General features: G+C 38.0%; 1 protein-coding gene across 1 annotated transcript; it reads left to right on the forward strand.

Annotated features, from left to right (window-relative positions):
• Positions 1-350: 350 nt before the first annotated feature.
• Positions 351-19,291, forward strand: LOC309401290 (vomeronasal type-2 receptor 26-like; the record flags this gene model as incomplete). The annotated part of the gene is made up of 6 exons (XM_081970358.1): positions 351-438; positions 6,186-6,331; positions 7,448-8,308; positions 8,995-9,087; positions 11,600-11,726; positions 18,396-19,291. 6 exons carry the CDS (start codon positions 351-353, stop codon positions 19,289-19,291), a joined length of 2,211 nt encoding a protein of 736 aa, XP_081826484.1.
• Positions 19,292-19,715: the final 424 nt, after the last annotated feature.

Consider the following 19,715-nt stretch of genomic DNA (forward strand, 5'->3'; position numbering starts at 1 on the left):
TTATTTATATTTTGGATTCTGATGATATTGCAAAGGAGAGGAAAGCCAAAGTTTGGTTCATGACAGCCCAGGTAGAATTCACCTCCATTCTTATGCAAAGACAGTTGCCTATTGATTTTCTCCATGATGCTCTTTCCTTTGCAATTCACTCAAAGAAACCAACAGGATTCCGAGAATTTATGCAGAAGAGAAGCTCGAACTTAAAAAAAGAAGATGGCTTTATTAGGGATTTCTGGAAATATGTATTTGAATGTTCATTCTCCAGTGACATTAAAGATGGGAATGCCAACAGGATCTGCACAGGAGAAGAGAAGCTGGACACACTTTCTTGATCTATATTTGAGATGAGCATGACTGGCCACAGCTACAGCATCTACAATGCAATCTATGCTATGGCACATGCTCTGAAGGCCATGCACTTCTCCAAGCTCAAAAAAGGTAGAATAAGTGGTGAGAACAAATGGAATCCTTTCTTTTAACCACAACGGCAGGTAATGTTTGCTAATTCAAAATGCAGGGATGTCATCAGGTTATGTAAACTGTATTGGTTTGTTCCATAGATTGAACCTAAGTTATCTGTTGAGTTTCTAACGTTCTCAATTTTCTGACAGAATTCAAAATTTGTCAATTAAAATATCTTAGTTAGGGAATAAGGTAGATAATACATGTGACTGGGAGCATAATTTTCTTCTAATTTTCAATATGTAAACTGATGCAAAATGTAACAGTTTATTTATCTATAAGCACTGGCCAAATTGAAAAGAACTAACTGAGATTTAACTAAGGGATGTGGTGTCTCAATGGCTAAGATGCTGAGCTTATCAATCAGAAAGGTCGGCAGTTCGGCGCTTCAAATCCCTAGCACGGCGTAATGGAGTGAGCTCCTGTTATTTGTCCTAGCTTCTTCCAACCTAGCAGTTCAAATGCACATAAAAATGCAAGTAGAAAAATAGGAACCACCTTTGGTGGGAAGGTAACAGCGTTATGTGCACCTTTGGCATTTAGCCATGTTGGCCACATGACCACGCAGACATCTTCAGACAGTGCCGGATCTTTGGCTTTGAAACACAGATGAGCACCACCCCCTAGAGCCGGAAATGACTAGACGTGCAAGGGGAACCTTAAACATATGTGCTAGTCATTTTCTTTAAGAAAACCTGTTAACTTTATCATTTTTAAAATTTCTTCATCTTCTTCTTATTTTAGCTTTATTCTTTTCTGCAGCAGATCTCCTTTAACAACACTGCTGGGGAAAAGGTTTCTTTTGGCCCCAATGGGAAGTTACTAACTGGATTTGATATTCTAAATTGGATCACATTCCCAAACAAGTCCTTTCAGAGAGTCCAGGTTGGAAAAATTGATCCCATGACTCCCCTAGATAAGTTTCCCACCATGTCTGCCAAGGATGCAGTTTGACCCTTCATATTTAACCATTTTCCACTTTTTAGGAAATTATTTAAACACTGCCAAACATCAATAAATAATTTAAATAAAGCAAAATGTTATTCTGTTCTGTTAACAACACTTGGATTAAATTTTTAGCAGTTGTAGGTAAATGAAATAGCTTAAAAAACCTATAAAAGAACAACCCCAAAACAAAAATTCTTCAATGAAAAAAATATCTCATTTTATTTATGAACAGGCATTACCTCTTTCCATCTGTAATGAGAATTGTCCCCTTGGCCACAGCAAGATAAAAATAGAAGGGATATTATCTTGCTGCTATGATTGTAGATGGTGTCTAGGAGGAAAGATAGCTGACCAAATGAGTAAGCAAAGGAATATATCAATGATTTAATCAATCATTTAATAAATATAAAACGGGCCGGATTTTTAAAGAATATTATGGTGATTGGAAATCTTGAGCTTATCGGCAGGAAACTCTATAACATTTCTGACAAATGGTTTTCCAATCTCCTTAAAAACCTCCAGTGATGGAGCAAGTCCTCTGGAGGCAAGTCATTCCACAGATTAATCGTTCTGTCATCAATTTCTCCTTAGTTCTAGGCTGGTTCTCTCCTTGATTAATTTCCACCCCTTGCTTCTTGTTCTACCCTCAGGTCCTTTGGAGAATAAGTTGACCCCCCCCCCTCTTCTTTGTGGCAGCCTCTTAGATATTGGAAGAGTGCTATAATGTAATCCCTATTCCTTCTTTTCTCTAGACTAGAGAAAAGTTTAGACTACCCCAATTCCTGAAACCATTCTAATCGTCTTTTTGCTCTTCTCAGCATTCTTAGAGTCATAATACACCCACACACAAACACACAGAGACATGTATATATATATATATATATATATATATATATATATATATATATATATATATATATATATATATATATATATATATATATATATATATATATATATATATATATATATATATATATATATATATATATGTGCATGCGCACGCGCGCGCACACACACACACACATTCCTCAAACATCTCAACTGCCTACACCCCAAAATACAATTTACTATGGAAATAGATGCAAACAACCAACTTCCCTTTCTGGACATCCTAATGTACAAAAAACCCCAATGGCTCCCTAGGACACACCATGTACCAGAAAAAAAACACACCAACTGCTACTTAAATGCTCAATCCCATCACCACTCTGCACAGATCAACTCTGTAGCCAAGACCCTCATCTCCAGAACCAAGCGCGTAGCCGACAAAGACCACCTGAAAACGGAATTACACACTCTCACAAATGTATTAATTTCCAATGGATTCCAAAGAAACACAATTACCAACCTAATCCAAAAGGAGACACCCCTCAAGAACCGAGACACAGAACAGGACAACGGCATCACCCTCCTCCCTTACATGAAAGGCACCACATATAAAATCAACAAAATTCTCCACAAACAAAATATCAAGACAGCCTTCTGCACTGACCAAAAAATAGCTAACCTCTTAAGAAACCCCAAAGACAAGATCCATCTAGAAAACCAAGGAGTCTATGAAATACCATGCAAAATCTGCCCAGCCACATACATTGGACAAACTAATAGGAGAATAAATGCATGCATCGTGGAACACAAGAACGTAGTCAGAAAAGAAGAAAAAACTTCCTCCCTTTTCTAGCACCTTAAAGCAACAGGACATGAAATTGATTTTGAAGGAACCAAATAAATCTCCAAAACTGAAACTTCAACAAGAGAACAATTATGGAAGCCATCAAAATAGAGAAACACCCCCACAACATGAATAAATGTGATGATACCTCCCACCTATCAGACATCTGGAAACTAGCCCTAGTCAACAAATGAGTCCCAGCCACGAAAACTGACACCGGATCCAGAACAATACAGGATACCACCACCAATCTCCCTTACCGGACTCAAACCCAAACCCATCCCATAAATGAAATGTAACCATCTAGAAGCCAAACAACGGCAGCATCACCAACTGCTGCACCCCCGCTCCGATCCCCGCACAAAGCAAACTGAAACACACCATGAACACATGGCGAGACCGCAAACTCGGAGCCAAACCAAAGCCCGGGATGTTACATCACAGCCATCTGCTCAGGACATTACACCACAGAACTCGGAGGTTACAACGCAAAGGCTCAGGATGTTACAATGCAACCAATCTCCCACAATGTTGCAGCACAGGACTCAGGATATCACTTCACTAGAGCTCAGGATGTCATCACACAGCCCTTTACCCAGGTCATTACAACACAAAAGACTAATGGGCACACAGCTAGTACCTCAGCCACACAGGATGTTATGAAACTGAACACTTCAACAAGAGAATAATTATGGAAGCCATTGAAATAGAAAAACACCCCCACAACATGAATAAACGTGATGATACCTCCCACCTACCAGACATCTGGAAACCAGCCCTAGAGAAAAAAATGAGCCCTACCAACCACCCAGATTGTAACAACACAAAAGAACAAAGGACACATAGCCAGCACCTCAGCCACACAGGATGATACGAAACAGCTGACCAATCTACAAACATCAACTGCATCTACCAATCAGGATGCAACTACACAGCCAATCAACCCACTTACAGCAACAAAGCCAGCACTCCACACACACCTATCTAGTCATTGAACCCACTGAACCGGTAGTAAAAAGTTTTGAAACCCATCCCTGAGGCACACCACTCTGTCTCCTGCTCTGTTGGGGCCACAAATAAGCAGAAGTGGTTTGGAGGCCACATGGCCCCTGCTGCATATGGCTGCTGGTGCTTTAGCCATAAGGCAGGTGTCTGGGCCTTTATGGACTAGCTGTGGGGGCCCTGAGGTAATCAGAGAGCATTGGGCATCTTCATCACCACCCCTCCTGGTTTCGTGGCTGTGTGGAACCAGACAAAGTTGCCGGGTGTGTGGGCAGCTGCATAGGCTCTTAAGTAGAGCTTCTTTTGGGAGTAGGGCCATCAGAACCACTAGAAAGGCTCACTTTGAACTAGATTTGGCAGGCTTCAGGAGATGAACTTACTCTGCAGAGGTCCCTGCCTTGTGGAACACTCCAATATGATTTCCCTCTTTCAAACTATATTTCATCCCAATCAATTACGTTAAACTGCAACATTTCATAGCAGAAACAGCTTTCAGCAGAAGATTGAGAAATTGACTGTAACCAATGAACTTCAGTTCTTTTAAAATCGTGTTTTAAATCAATAAAGTTTTGAATCTGATTATAGATATATATCTTCCCAAAATGGCACAATTTTAGGGGGGGGGGGAGTCCCAACAATTTTTTGTTTGGTGCATATGACGCTGCTCCCATTTTCTCAATCAATATGTTTCATTTTGACATTTTGCACAGAAGCAAAAAAAAAAAAATACTATTGCAAGTAAGCTATTACCTTCTAAGTAATTATCAAATTAAGTGTCATCATTGTTCTTTGCTCCCTATCTCAAGGGAACCCTGATAAACATAAAAAAACCCTATGAATCCAGGTTTAAAAAAACTGCATTACATTAATACAGGCTCAGAAGTAAAGGTTTACGAGTAGAGAGCACAAGAAAGAGGCATGTTTAATCTGTGATACTTCATTTCACATAATATTCCTGAAAGGCTGATAGATTAGGACTCAGATCAGTATTTGAATAGTAACATTCAAGCTCTACTTTGATATCTACAATGGCCATATTTTACACTGAGCTGCTTCTATTCACAACACTGATTTTATTCTTTTTTCCTAAGTTGTTGTGCACTTTTTCTGTCCACAACTGCAATTTCAGAGGTCCTCTTCCAATTTCTCACAAGTACTATCAGCCTGGAGAATTAATTGTTGCTGCTATTCTATATCAGGTCTTCTTTCTTTCAAATCAGATCAGATTTGAAAGTGTTCCTTCTCATGATGTGCTTGATCAATACCTGTAAGTATCCTCAGCCTCATTCTCAAACTTTGAACTATCACCATCTAAAAGTTGTCATTTTATTCTTCCTCTTTACATTTCTGCTCAAATCAAAATGCTCATTGAAATTGTCATGTATAAATTCTAGGATTAAAAGACACTAGTGGCTAACTCCACTAATACTGCAGTTATAAATGAGGAAATAATATACTATGACTTCCCATTTATCTATTTATTTGTTTTATTTTTATCCCACCTTTATTATTTATAAAATCATTCAAGGGGAAAACATATACAATTTGCCTTCCTTCTCTTATCTTCCCAATAACCACAATTCTGTGAGGTGAGTTGGGCTGAAAGGGAATGGCAGGCTGAAGTTACCCAGAAGGTGGGACTTGAACTTCTAACTTCCTGCTTTTTCCCTAAATGAAACTGGCTCAAATTGACTGTCTTCTAGAAGAACATTATTAACAAGAAAATAAATAAGTGTACAAATGTTGTCTCAGTTCAACGTTTGCTACCCGTTCCCAATATTATTGCTTCCAATCAATACAACCTAGGGCTGTTGTTTGCTAAAGACCACATTATATATATCAAGAGCAAATAATAACCAAAACGTTTTGGATGTGCATGAATGTATATAACAATTAAAATGTGATTCTGAAGCAGAAATGTATTGACATTTAGTTTATAACTCTCACTGAAGGTATCTCACTCATAATTACCAACACACGTTGGCTCTGGCATTTGCTGTTAATGAGATCAATGAACATTCAGAAATATTACCCAATGTTACTCTGGGGTTCCACATTGGTACTGACAATCATGAGGATATTACAACTTATCTTTTAGCCATGGAATTTCTATCTACAAAAGATAAATTTATCCCCAACTACAAATGTAATGCCCGGAACAACACAGTAGCTGTTATTGGAGGACCTCGTGCTAGGACCTGTCTCAACATGGCAACAACTCTGTGCAACTACAAATTTCCTCAGGTGAGACATAAATATGGTAAAAAATGTGAAGTTCACTTGCTCTTTAATGATTTTAGATATCACATGTTTGAGGCATGTAGATGACAAATATATAAAAAGGAAATCACCAGAATTGTTGTCAGACTCAATGGAGAGCATGTATTTGACAACGCATATAAGTAGAAACATGATTTTTAATGCATGAAATGGATGTCAATAAAAAGAGACATTAGAACAATGTTGGTAGGCAGGTTGGTGTGCTTATGCACTCCCCTTACAGACCTCTTAGGAATGGGGTGAGGTCAACAGTAGACAGTCTAAGGTTAAAGTTATGGGGGTTTGGGGAAGAGACAACAGTCAGGTAGTGCATTCCAGGCATTGACCACTCTGTTGCTGAAGTCGTATTTTCTGCAATCAAGTTTGGAGCAGTTTACCTTAAGTTTGCCACTAGACTTGAAATTTTGGGTTTAGACAACTTAGAAGTATGCTGCCTTCAGTCTGACCTAAGGGTAGTATGTAAAATTATCTGCTACAATGTTCTACCTGTCAATGACAACTTCAGCTTCAACCACAACAATCCCTTATGCCACTAAGGAATGGAGGACTCTTCTCATGAAATATCTCTGGACTAGCTCGATTGTACTAATGTCTGATAAGCAGTGCGGGTTCCAGAAAGATGAGCTGAATTCGAGAATTGGTCTAGCAAATGTTTTGTATGCTCTGGTACAATATTACCAGAGAAGAAGTTATGCAAAATTAGGTTAACAACTCTTAATGCTTTTTTGGCAATGTTGTTACAGTGGGCTCTGGTACTTGGATCATTAGATATGAGTACTCCAAGATCCTTGACAGAGTGAGGCGTGTCTGAAAGGTCCCCTCCACCTAGCTTATATTTTGTGTTCTGATTTTTTTTTTTGCCAATGTGTAAGATAGAACATTTGTTGGTTGAGATTGGAAATTACCAATTGTTTGATCAATTTTTGATCAATTGACAACTTCAAGATGTCAACTTTCAAAAATGTAATTTTCTGCATTGCACTCAAGCACAGAGATTGCATCAAATAAACAAGTGTGTACCTCATATTATTCTTTAGAAAAATCCCTTTCTTTTTCTATGGTTTTCTTACTCCCATTTAGATCATGTATGGATCAGCCCCATTCATAAATGATGAAATAGCAGCACTGTTTGTCAAATGGATGTTCCCCAATGAGGTGCACCAGTTTAATGGAATTCTACACTTACTGTTGCATTTTGGATGGACCTGGGTTGGGAAAGTTTGCTTTGTTGAGGAAGATAAAGAGAGGTTCATTCAGAATAGTCTCTCCATGTTTACAGAGAAAGGGATCTGCTTTGACTTTATAGACAGTATCCCCCATATAATGTATGGTAATTTAGCGGCTGACATGGTGGAGGAGGCAGATAAATTATACAAAGTCATCATGAGGAGTACAGTCATCGCCGTGATCTTGAATGCTGAAATTACAGGACTGGTGGCTTTGAGACTTATGATATATGTTTTAGATTCTGATGATATACCAAAACAAAGAAAAACCAAAATCTGGATCATGACAGCCCAGATGGAATTCACCTCCATTCTGATGCAAAGAGAATTGCCCATTGTTTTTCTCCATGGTGCTCTTTCCTTTGCAATCCACTCAAGGGAACTGACAGGGTTTCGAGAATTTATGCAGAAGAGAAACCCAACATTAGAAAAAGGAGATGGCTTTATTAGAGACTTTTGGAAAGATGCATTTGAATGCTCATTCTCCAGTGGTATTAAAGATGGGGCCACTGGCAAGATCTGCACGGGAGAAGAGAAACTGGAGACACTTTCTCAATCTATATTTGAATTGAGCATGACTGGCCACAGCTACAGCATCTACAATGCAGTCTATGCTGTGGCACATGCTCTAAGGCAATTGTATTCCTCCTGGTTCAAATATGGGCAAAGAATTGATGAGAGGAGATGGAAGCTCTTCCTTCAGTCACCATGGCAGGTAATATTGCCCAATGAAACATTCTGAAAGATAATCAGTTTATATGCTTAGTGCAACAATTATAAATTGAGGAGAGGTTGCCTCTTTAAAGTTGGTTGAAAGATAGTCCATCATAAGAAGATACTTCTTGCTTCTGTGGTTAATATGAAAAATAATTTGAAGACAGTTTTGACTGCTATCTGAAAATATCCATATATATATATTTTAAAAACCTATCAATTTTTTCTAAAGTTATTTCAACATTCAAGTCAATTGTCCAGTAACGGAGATAATGGCATTCCTTCAAAATAGATTGTCTGTCTTTCCTCTCTGTTTATCTCTGCACCTCTCTAACCCTCTATCTCTATCCTATCTATCTATCTATCTATCTATCTATCTATCTATCTATCTATCTATCTATCTATCTATCTATCTACCTACCTACCTACCTACCTACCTACCTACCTACCTACCTACCTAGCAGTTACCTACTATATCTATCTATCTATCTATCTATCTATCTATCTATCTATCTATCTATCTATCTATCTATCATCTATCTATCTATCTATCTCTAATCTCTAATCTCTAACCTTTAACTATCAGACTGCCTTCCATTGAGGACCTGTATACTATACAAGCCAGAAAGAGGGCTGAGAAAATGCCCAGTTTATCCTTACATAAACTGTTTTAACTTCTCCCCTCAGGACATCAGTACAGATCATTTGATGCTAAAACAACCAGACATGAAAACAGGTTTTTCTCCATACTATCATTCTGTGAAGCACATAGTTCCCACAGTACTGTCTTATGCCTAAGGATTCCTAACTATGTTGTAGGACTGTATTTCTATTATCCTTCTCATCTTTCTATTACCTACTCCTATTATCCTTTCCTATATATATCAGCACCTATCTACCAATCATGATACAACCACACAACCAATCATTCCACTTACTGAAACAAAGCCAGCACTCCACACACACACCACCAAGATTTATAGAAAGACGGCAGCTCCGACCACACTTTAAGCCCAAAACCCAGCCTAAAAATGGTGAGTGAGACCTCGGTGAAACGTTGCCAAGACAATCTCAATCTTACATGGGAAAAGACCTGAATACAACAAGACCAGCATACCTACACCTGTAAAAATCTACAAAAACCTATGAGAGCTAAATAGCTTGAAATAGATCTCTACTAGTCTCCCTTTATTTATTTATCAGCACAAATGCAACAAAATTTAACAAAGACAACATTAAAAAAATGGCTTTCTACCTGGATGGCTCCTATGTTGAGCCGAAAGATAGAAAAGGGAAGCAGTATGCTCCCTCCCATACCAGGGGTTGTGACACAATACCCACCTATTTCCCTGGCTTATCTGATAAAGGAGGAGAGCCTGTGGCTTAGTGGCTAATACAATTGCCTGATATGTAATACAGCCCAGGTTCGATTCCCAGTAAGGGTATGGCTAGCTGATGAGAGCTAAATAGCTTGAAATAGTTCTATACTAGTCTCCCTTTATTTATTTATCAGCACAAATACAACTCACACACGTGTGTGTGTGTGTGTGTGCTTGTGTGTTTCTGTGTACACACACACACACACACACACACCACAAGATATATATATTCATCTGAAAATGTTCCAGTTGAAAAGAAAGTTAGGCAATGATGTAGAACATGCATGTAGTAAAGAACATATTTCTCTACCCATTTTAAATGGACTAGAGCAGTGATGGAATCTAGATTTTTAAAGCATTTTTTTTTACTACTGGTTCGCAGAACCAAGAACAATTATATCTACCAGTTCAGCCAAACCGGGCCGAACAGGGAGAATTTCACCCCTGGAGCAGAGTGATGAAAATGCAAATTTCCATTGACCTTAAGTCAATTTGAAAGGAATAAAAACTGAGATTTGCTAATCCCTTCAAATAATTATATTAACTTTCCCTCCCTCCCTCCCTCCCTCCCTCCCTCCCTCCCTCCCTCCTTCCTTCCTTCCTTCCTTCCTTCCTTCCTTCCTTCCTTCCTTCCTTCCTTCCTTCCTTATTTTTCATTTCTTTCCTAGCTCCACCATTTTTTGCAGCAGGTCTCCTTTAATAACACTGCTGGAGAATATATTTCTTTTGGTTCCAATGGGGAATTGATAACTGGATTTGATATATCCAATTGGCTAGCATTCCCAAATAAGTCATTTCTAAGAGCTAAAGTTGGAAAAATTGAGCCTATGGCTCACCCAGACAATCTTCTCACCATTTCCACCAAGGACATTGTTTGGCCCCACATGTTTAATCAGGTGTGCATATTTTTTTCACTATTATGAAATCATTTATCACTAGGTACACATGTTCATTTTTGTTGAATTAGGTGAATTTTAACCAGGTGTGCTCAATTTTCACTTTTTATTAAATCTTTCAACTACTAACCAGTGTATGTACTTTTTTTCTTTATGTGCAATGTGAACATAAATATAGAAGTGTGTATAATAATAATGTATTGGGGGAGTCATAATATAGCAAAAATGCTGTATTAATACTTACAGTAATTGCTTATTATGCTGTATAAATCAGAGCACAGTTCTTATCTTCAATACTTCCAAATTGACTTCAATGTAGCTTGCTCCATATCAGGCCTATACAAATAGGACAAGCTTAATAAAAATAAGCTCTGATTACTGTATAAATTTGGCACCAAGTCATCATTTTCATGGATTTTATATAAACCTCAGCATATTGTACCAAGTACAGAAAGAGCTCAAAGAAAACTAAGAAGCCAACACAAAACTGGAATCTTAAGGAATCTGTTCTTCAAAATGTCCAGAATTAAAAGCTCTCCACAATACATTCTGGTACTGATTTCCTCAGAACAAAGCTTAAGACTACTATATTGGGCACAATCATACAATTAATCTAATAGGTATGAGCTATGAGTAGTGGTGGGATTCAAAATGTTTTACTACTGATTCTGTGGACGTGGTTTTGTGGACATGGCTTTCTGTGCGTGGCAGGGGAAGGATAGGCTGCTTTCCAGCTCCATTCTCCTGTTCTGGGCAACAAAAGAAGATCAGCTGGGAGGATGCGGGGGGTGGGCAGCCTATTTGCCGTTCTTTGAACCACTCAAAATTTCCGCTATTGGTTCTCCAGAACCCGTCAAAACTGGCTGAATACCACCTCTGGCTATTAGTAATTAAGAGGCTCAGTGGGAAATATGAAATATTCAATATGAAGAGTTTGGGTATGCCTAACTGATGAAAAGAACAATCCCCAAAGATAAATTTGTCATGTGGAAGAATTCTGATTTAATTTATCAACAGACATTGCCTCTTTCCATCTGTAACATGAAATGTCCTCTTGGTCATAGCAAGATAAAAGTGGAAGGGAAATTATCCTGCTGCTATGACTGCAGACGGTGTCCAGAAGGGAAGATAGCTGATCAAATGGGTAAGCAAAGGAACATTTGGAATATATCAATGTTTGAATAAATATAAATGTCACTAGATTTTTAATGAATGATACAATGCCTCAAAATCTTGCAGTGCCTGAACATCCGAAGATTGTATAATTTAGTAATGAAAAATTTGGATTAATTAGTGGGGTTTCTAGGGAAGAAAAGATGAATGGTAGAAAAGCAGAGCTGACTGTGCCAGAATGAGGAGCTAGCCAAATAAATCTTTTTTCAAAAAATTCCTCTCCAGACAATAAAGGACTTGAGATCTTCCACATTTCCTCCAGACATATAGTCCTGGTAATAAGACCACAATAGCAGTCTTCAGAAGTTTGAGAGCTCTCGTAGTCAGGGGAATTGCTATCTTGCTCAAACCAGAGTCAGCATTTTAAAAGGGGCAATATATTTGCATTCTTCCTTTTTAAGCACTTTTTTTTTGCGGGGGGAATGTTTAATTTGTCAAGCATGTATGAGATAACAGGTATAAGTATAAACATGGACATAAACACAGGAAATGGGTACAAATAAATAGGGACAGTAGGAAATGGACAGTAGGCATGCTGGTACACTTATGCATGCCCCCTTACAGGCCTCTTTGGAATACGGTGAGGATCACAGTCAAAAGTTTAAGATTAAAGTTATATGGGCTTGAGGATGTAATAACAGAGTCAGGTAGTTGCTGAAGTCATGTTGTCTGCAATTGAGTTTGGAACAGTTTACCTTGATTCTTGGTAAAATATTCATTTTAATTGTCGCTATACATCCCATGAGTGATAGTCGAATATTTTTCCAATTTTCTAAATCTTTTTTTATTTGTACCACTAATTTATTATAATTATCGTTTTTAATTGTGGAACATTTTGCCCGCACCCAGATCCCCAAGTATTTCACTTTCTTAGTTATTTGCATTCTGGTTGTTACTTCCAGTTCCTCTTCTTGCTTTTTTGTCATGTTCTTGGTTATCATTTTTGTTTTGTCTTTATTGATCTTTAGTCCTGCCACTTTGCCATATTCTTCTAATTTTTGAATTAATTTCAGGCTGGATTCTACTGGGTCCTCTAGAACAAATACTAAGTCATCGGCATAGGCTTGGGCTTATATTCTTCATTTTTGAGTCTTAAACCTTTTATTCCTTGGTCCTTCCGAATTTCATTTAATAAAATTTCAATATAAACAGCAAAGGAGAGAGGGGGCATCCCTGTCTGACTCCTTTTTTTTATTTCAATCTTCTCTGTTAATTCTCCATTCATCAGAACTTTGGCTGTCTGATTGTTATAAAATCTTTCTCTCATTTTTATAATTTTTTCTCCAAATTTCATCTCGTCCAATAGTGTTATTATCAGTGACGTGCGGTGAGGTTTATGACTGGTGAGGCACTGACACAGTGCTGGGTTTCAAATATTTTTAGACTTGTGGACTTCAACTCCCAGAATTCCACAGCCAGGCATGCTCAGTTCCAATTTAAAGCGACAGCATTTGTTTTTCTCCTTTGCTCCTTCTTTCTTTTTCTTTTTCTTCTCCTTCCCCTCCTTCCTCCCTCTCTCCCTTCCTCCCCCTCTCTCAAACACACACACACACACACACACACACACACACACAAGTTGGATTGGACTATCTCTCCTACCCCTTCCCTCTCTCACTCACTCTCAAACAAACCCCCACACACACAAAAGTTGGATTGGATATCTTTTCCAGTGGCTTGAAAGCAGCTCCTCTGCCATTCATCCCCCCCATTCCCCTGCTGCCTTTCCCAAACACCACCACCATTGCAAATGCAGCCTGCTGTCTGGGTGGGAAATGCCTGGAACACAATAAAGCCCACCCACCACCTCCTGCTGGCAGGCTGGGGTGAGAGGAGAGGCAGAGAAGCCAGAGGGGAGCCGAGCCGAGCCTTCCAAAAGAAAGAGGCTGGGGGGAAGTGTGTGTACTACAGCATGGCTCTTTGCCTGGCTTCCTGCCTCCTCCTGTGGTCTCCTCAGTGCTCGCTTGTGCTCTCACTCCCAAGTGTAGTTTGATTGCAGGTGGAGCCACATTGCCTTTTCAAACTTGTAATCAGTGAAGCTGGGCTAGATTTTTATATAGTTTTATCCAGCTGTGTGTGTGTGAGAGAGAAATGAATGGGGGCCTGGGGAGGAAGTCACTACACTTGGGGAGGGAGAGCACCAGTGAGGTTAAGCAGAGTCATCCACGGTGAGGCAGCAACTAGCTCAGCTTTTTCCTTTTAATTTTTTTTTTCATGATGAGAGTGGTGAGGGTGTGCCTCACTTGCCTCACCTGACTGGACGTCACTGGTTATTATAAATTTCCAGATTACGTTGTCAAATGCTTTTTGTGCATCAAGGAAAACCAGTACCATTTGCTTTTCTGGATGTACCTCATAGTACTCTATTATATCTAGGATGATTCTTGTATTATTTTTAATGTGTCTGTGAAGTAAAAATCCATTTTGGTCTGGGTGTATTCGTTTATTTAAAACCTGTTTAATTCTTCCTGCCATAATTGCTGCAAATATTTTATAATCGGAGTTTAATAATGAAATTGGCCTGTAGTTTTGAATTTCTTGTAGGCTGGTTTCTTCTTTTGGGATTAGCAATATTATTGCTTCTGTCCATGATTCAGGTATCTTGGCTTTTCCTAAAACTTCATTAAATATTTCCACTCCTAGTTCTTCCAATATTATTTTATTATATTTGTATAGCTCCACTGGTATTCCATCTGGTCCTGGGGTTTTATTATTTTTCTGGTTTTTCAAGACTAATTCCACTTCAGCTAACGTTATTGGCCTGTTTATTGCCTCCCTTTGCTGTTTTGAGATTGGTGTTAACTTTTCTGTGTTTAAATAATGTTTTATTTTATTTTCCTCCATGCTCTCTTGTGCGTATAGTTTTCTGAAGTATTTATGAATAATATTCTTCTTTTCTTCTGCTTTGTATTGAATTCTTCCCTCATCATCTTTTAATTGATATATCATCCTTTTTTCTCTTTCATTCTTCAGTCTGTATGCCAGCCATCGTCCAGGTTTGTTGGCTTGTTCAAAATAATTTTGTCTGGCCGCTTTAATTTTCTGTGCTAAGTCCTTTTGAGTTATTAAGTTGATCTTATGTTTTATTATCTCTCTTTTTTCTTTTTTAATTTTATTCTTTGGGTCTTTCTGTAGTTCATCTTCGGCTTCCATAAGTTCCTTTTGCATACATTCTTGTTGCTCTTTTTGTTTTCTAGTTTTTCTCGCCATGTAGACAATTGTAAGGCCTCTTATGTATGCTTTCATAGTGTCCCAGAGATTTATTCTAAAAAATTGTTTTAGTTCTTTCTCCAGCATTTGAGTGTATTCTGTTTCGTTTATAATATTTGAATTCATCATCCATCTTTTTCTTCTTCTTTGACCTTTCCATCTTAATTTTATTGGATTGTGATCTGCTCACTCATTTGCTTCTATTTCAATTACATCTACTTGATTGCCTAGACCAGATGAAATCCAAGCCATGTCAATTCTTGATAGTGACTGATGGGGGTTCGAATAAAAGGTATATTGCTTTCTTGTTTTGTGCCTTTCTCTCCAAATATCATGCAATTTATATTCCATTGCCATCTCAAAAAAGGATTTGTTTTATTTTTATTTTTGCTTTCATAGTCCATTTTTTAATCCACTATTGTATTATAATCCCCAATTAAGCAAATATTTTCATATTCTAATTGATTTATTTTGTTGTCTAGTTTCCTACAGAATTCCTCTTGTTTCTGATTTGGTGCATATATGACTATTAATAATATTGGTTTTTCTGTTTTCTCTAATTCAGTCATTAGTATCCTGCCTTCTTCAGCAGAGTAGACTTCTTTGGAGTTTATTTTTTCCTTTATATAGGTTGCTATCCCTCTCTTTTTTTTATCTGCTAGTGCTGTATATAATTTCCCTAGTTTTTGTTTTCCAGTAAGTTCTTATGTTCCCTTTTAATATGCACTTCCTGTATACAGATTATATCTACCTTCAGTTTCTTAAGTTTATTAAACATCTGCACTCTTTTTTTAGTGCATTCAGTCCATTCAAGTTTATTGAAATAATTGTTATTTCCTGGTCCATCTTTAAATGGGGTGTTTTTTGTTGCTTCTGGTTTGTATCTAAATTTTCCCTCTCACACCCTCCTTTTCTGCTCTCTCTCTTTCTTGCCTCTGTTCTTCTTTCCTGTTTCTTTCCTCATCTTCTGATGTTTCTTCCTCTTGACTTCTACTTTCTAGGTCCTCTTTACTTCCTTGTTTTTCTTCCCCTGTGCAGTATTTCTCATAGAATTCCTGCATTTCTTCTATATTCTCTATCTTATATCTTTTTCCTTGACAAGATACCAGTAACCTTTCTGGTACCAACCATCTATACATTATTCTGTTTTTATTTAACTGATTTGTTAAAAATTGGTATTGTTTATGCTGTTCACGAATTCTCCGTGGAATCTGTTTAAGCGTGATCAACTCTTTTCCCTGGTATGTAATCATCCCTTCTCTGGTTTTTTTGTATATTTCATCTCTAGTTTTTTTTTTTTTTTTTTTTTTTTGGCAAATCTTACGTGCACTTCTCTCGGGAGCCTATGTCTTCTGGCATAATTGGTATGCACACGGAAAGCTTGATCGATATCCCCTCTCAACTCTTGTTCTTTTCTCTGTAGAATTTCAGTGAAGATTCCGATCATTTTTCCTTTAAGGTCTTCCTCCTTTTCTTCCGGTATGTTTTGGAATCTAAGTAAAATGCAGTTCTTTCATTTTCAAGTCGAATTATTGATAACTCTATATTCCAGCTCCATTTTTTCTATCTTCTGATCTGTTTGTTCTATTTTTCATTTCAATGTTCTGGATTTTCTGTTCGTTGATTGCTAAGGCATTCTGTATCTTTTCAATTTTGTCATCCATGGTTTTGATATCTCCTTTCAATTCTTCCATTTCATTTTTCATTTCTTCATGATTCCCCCTTGTCTCTTCATGATTTGTAGCCGTCACTTCTTGGTTTTTCAACAGTGTCTCTTTTAACATCAATTGCATACTCTGCATTTTTGGTCCTGGTCCCGTTGTTCCTGCCATCGTTGCGACTTTCTCCAGCCCCAATGAACTCTCAATTGATCTTTGATTTGAGGAGGGGGGTGTTGCCGAAATCATATTGGGTGTGTTTTTTTTTTACTAACTTTGCTGAAGTTGCCATTCTTATCCCCCTATTTATCCTTGCCCACAATTGCATATAAGTTCTACTTTACTTCTACTTTATCAGCAATATCAATATTATCAATGATTATATATCTCAATATTTAGCAATAATTAACCTTCCTTAATATCATGTTTCAATATCTACACGTTCCTATGTATTATTCTATTTTATTTTGATCCTTAATTATTATATATCCTAGAGTTATATATCACACTGTTATCTTATACAAATAGATGTCACTCAATTGTATTAATTATATAGGCATTCAATTCTAGTAATAAGTTTCTCTCTATGCATATATATCAGCTTATGTCACCGTTAAGATTTCTTGCATCAGATCGCACGGTTCGAATTTTTGATCCACTAGGTGTCACCCTCTCTTCAGTATCACTGTTAGTGTCAATCAGTTAATGCAACAAGTCCAGCAGCAGCGGAAAATAGAGGGGGGGATAACAATGCCCTCAAATCGTTCCAAAAGAGCAAGAAGAAAAAAGTCAAAATCAGCCCAATTGTTAAATAATCCTTTTCTGTGCTTTCCAGGTCTCCTCAGCAGTTACTATGTCCTACTCCTGTTGTCCCCTGCCGGGTTTTCGTTCTCTCTCTGGCCACTTTAATTCAAGTTATTTACGCCATCAATTCCAACTCAGTAATTCTGCTCTCACAACTTTTCGGCAAAAATCTGAAAAATCTCCTTCCCAGAGCTTCCTTCTTTCCAGCTCAGCCTCTCTGCCAATTTCGCGTTGTCCTCCTCTTCTTTGGGTTGCCAATAATAGTAACAGATATCTTGATTTCAACTGCTTTCTCTCTCTGCTTCCTTCTTATCCAGTCGCCATCGCTCTGGTCCTGGCAAAGTGGCAGGATAGATCCCCATCCATTTAGTGGGTTTCTCGTACCCGCTGGAGGATTTGCCTTATCACTCCAGCATCTTCAGAGTTTCCCCCTTAATCTGATGACCCCTTCAGGATCCATAGCGCTAAAAAATGAGCCCAAATGAAGAAGTTAGAGTTAGAGGTTAGGAGAGCTCTCGTTCCTCAACTCCAAGCACGATGACGTCACCACAGGAAGTCCCTCCATCTATTTTTATGAGAACTAGGAAGGCCCTGTTGGAGATGTTTGCTAAGCAAATAATATTGCCCCAGAAATATTATTATTCTTTCTTTTATTCATTAAACATGAAACTCATTCAACTGAACATTTAAAAATGTGCCACAAATGCTATTGACTGGTACTGATGGTTGATATGGGTTGCTGCCAGTGTCCTAGGTATCAACTAAGTACCTGCTTAAAATAGATGTTATTATTGTTGTTGTTGTTGTTGTTGTTGTTGTTGTTGTTGTATTATATATTACATTAAGTTAAAAAAAATCTGTATAGCCATGTAATTTGAAGTAGCTTGGTGTATCTAGTCTGTGGTCAATGATTCATGCTAAAAAGCAATAACGTTTTATGACCTGTTTTCTTTTTATTTCTTTTTCCCTAGACTTGGATGATTGTTTCTCATGTCCAGAAGATCAATATCCAAACAAAGAACAGGATAGTTGCTTTCCTAAAAGGATAACTTACTTGTCTTATCAAGATCCTTTGGGTGGTTCTCTGGCAATGATTGCAGCCTTCTTTTCTGTCATGTCAATTTTGGTACTGGGGATCTTCATTAAATACCAGGGCACTCCCATCGTCAAAGCCAACAACAGAAACCTCACCTATATTCTTCTCACTGCTCTCCTTCTCTCCTTCCTTTGCACTCTGCTCTTCATTGGGCAACCTGACCAAGTGAAATGTCTCATGCAACAAACGGCATTTGGCATCACGTTCTCTATAGCTCTTTCTTGTATACTGGGGAAAACGACCATTGTTGTTCTTGCTTTTCTGGCCACCAAGCCAGGCTCCAAAATCAGGAAATGGGTGGGGAAAGGGCTGGCTATCTCTATTGTCCTATCTTGCTCCCTGATACAATTCTCCATTTGTGTGATGTGGCTGGCAATTTCTCCTCCCTTCCCCGATTCTGACATGCACTCCATGGCTGAAGAAATTGTCCTTCAATGCAATGAAGGTTCAACCACTATGTTTTATATTGTCCTTGGCTTTATGGGGTTCTTGACTGCAGTCAGCTTCACCGTGGCCTTTCCAGCTAGGAATTTACCTGACAGTTTTAACGAAGCCAAATTTATCACTTTTAGCATGTTGGTTTTTTGCAGTGTCTGGGTTTCATTTGTTCCCACCTATCTCAGCACCAAGGGGAAATACATGGTGGCCGTGGAGATCTTCTCCATTTTGGCTTCAGCAGCTGGATTACTGGGCTGTATCTTTTCCCCTAAATGCTATATCATTATTCTGAGGCCTGATCTGAATACAAAAAAGCAACTAGCAAAGAAATAAAATTGAATTTTCCTAACAACATGAATGAAGCCCAGTCTGTGACCTCCATCCTTTCACATTTTGGCAGTGTTTGGGTCTCCTGTACTGCTTCAAATTGGAATACCAAGTTAATGTACATAATGATAAATACAAAATGTTTTCTGGGTCATCATGAACCTATTCAGCTGTTCTGAATCTTTTCTTTCAAAGATTAGTTAACATTAGGTAATATGAATAAAAGAAAAACCAAGGGGAAAATATATCATCTTTCTGAAGTGTTCTAATGTGAAAATAATGTTATTGGTTTACTCCAGCACATATGTTTCACAGCTTTATGTGAGAGTGAAGTCAATATTTCTGTCTGCACTTTGCAAAATCAGTTGCAAATAGGCAGAAGGGCACCCAAATGCCATATTGTTGTATGTACTCTCTAGGTCAGGCCTGG

The sequence above is a fragment of the Natrix helvetica genome (assembly GCF_964273705.1).
Source record: "Natrix helvetica genome assembly, chromosome: Z".
Lineage (NCBI taxonomy): Eukaryota > Metazoa > Chordata > Lepidosauria > Squamata > Natricidae > Natrix > Natrix helvetica.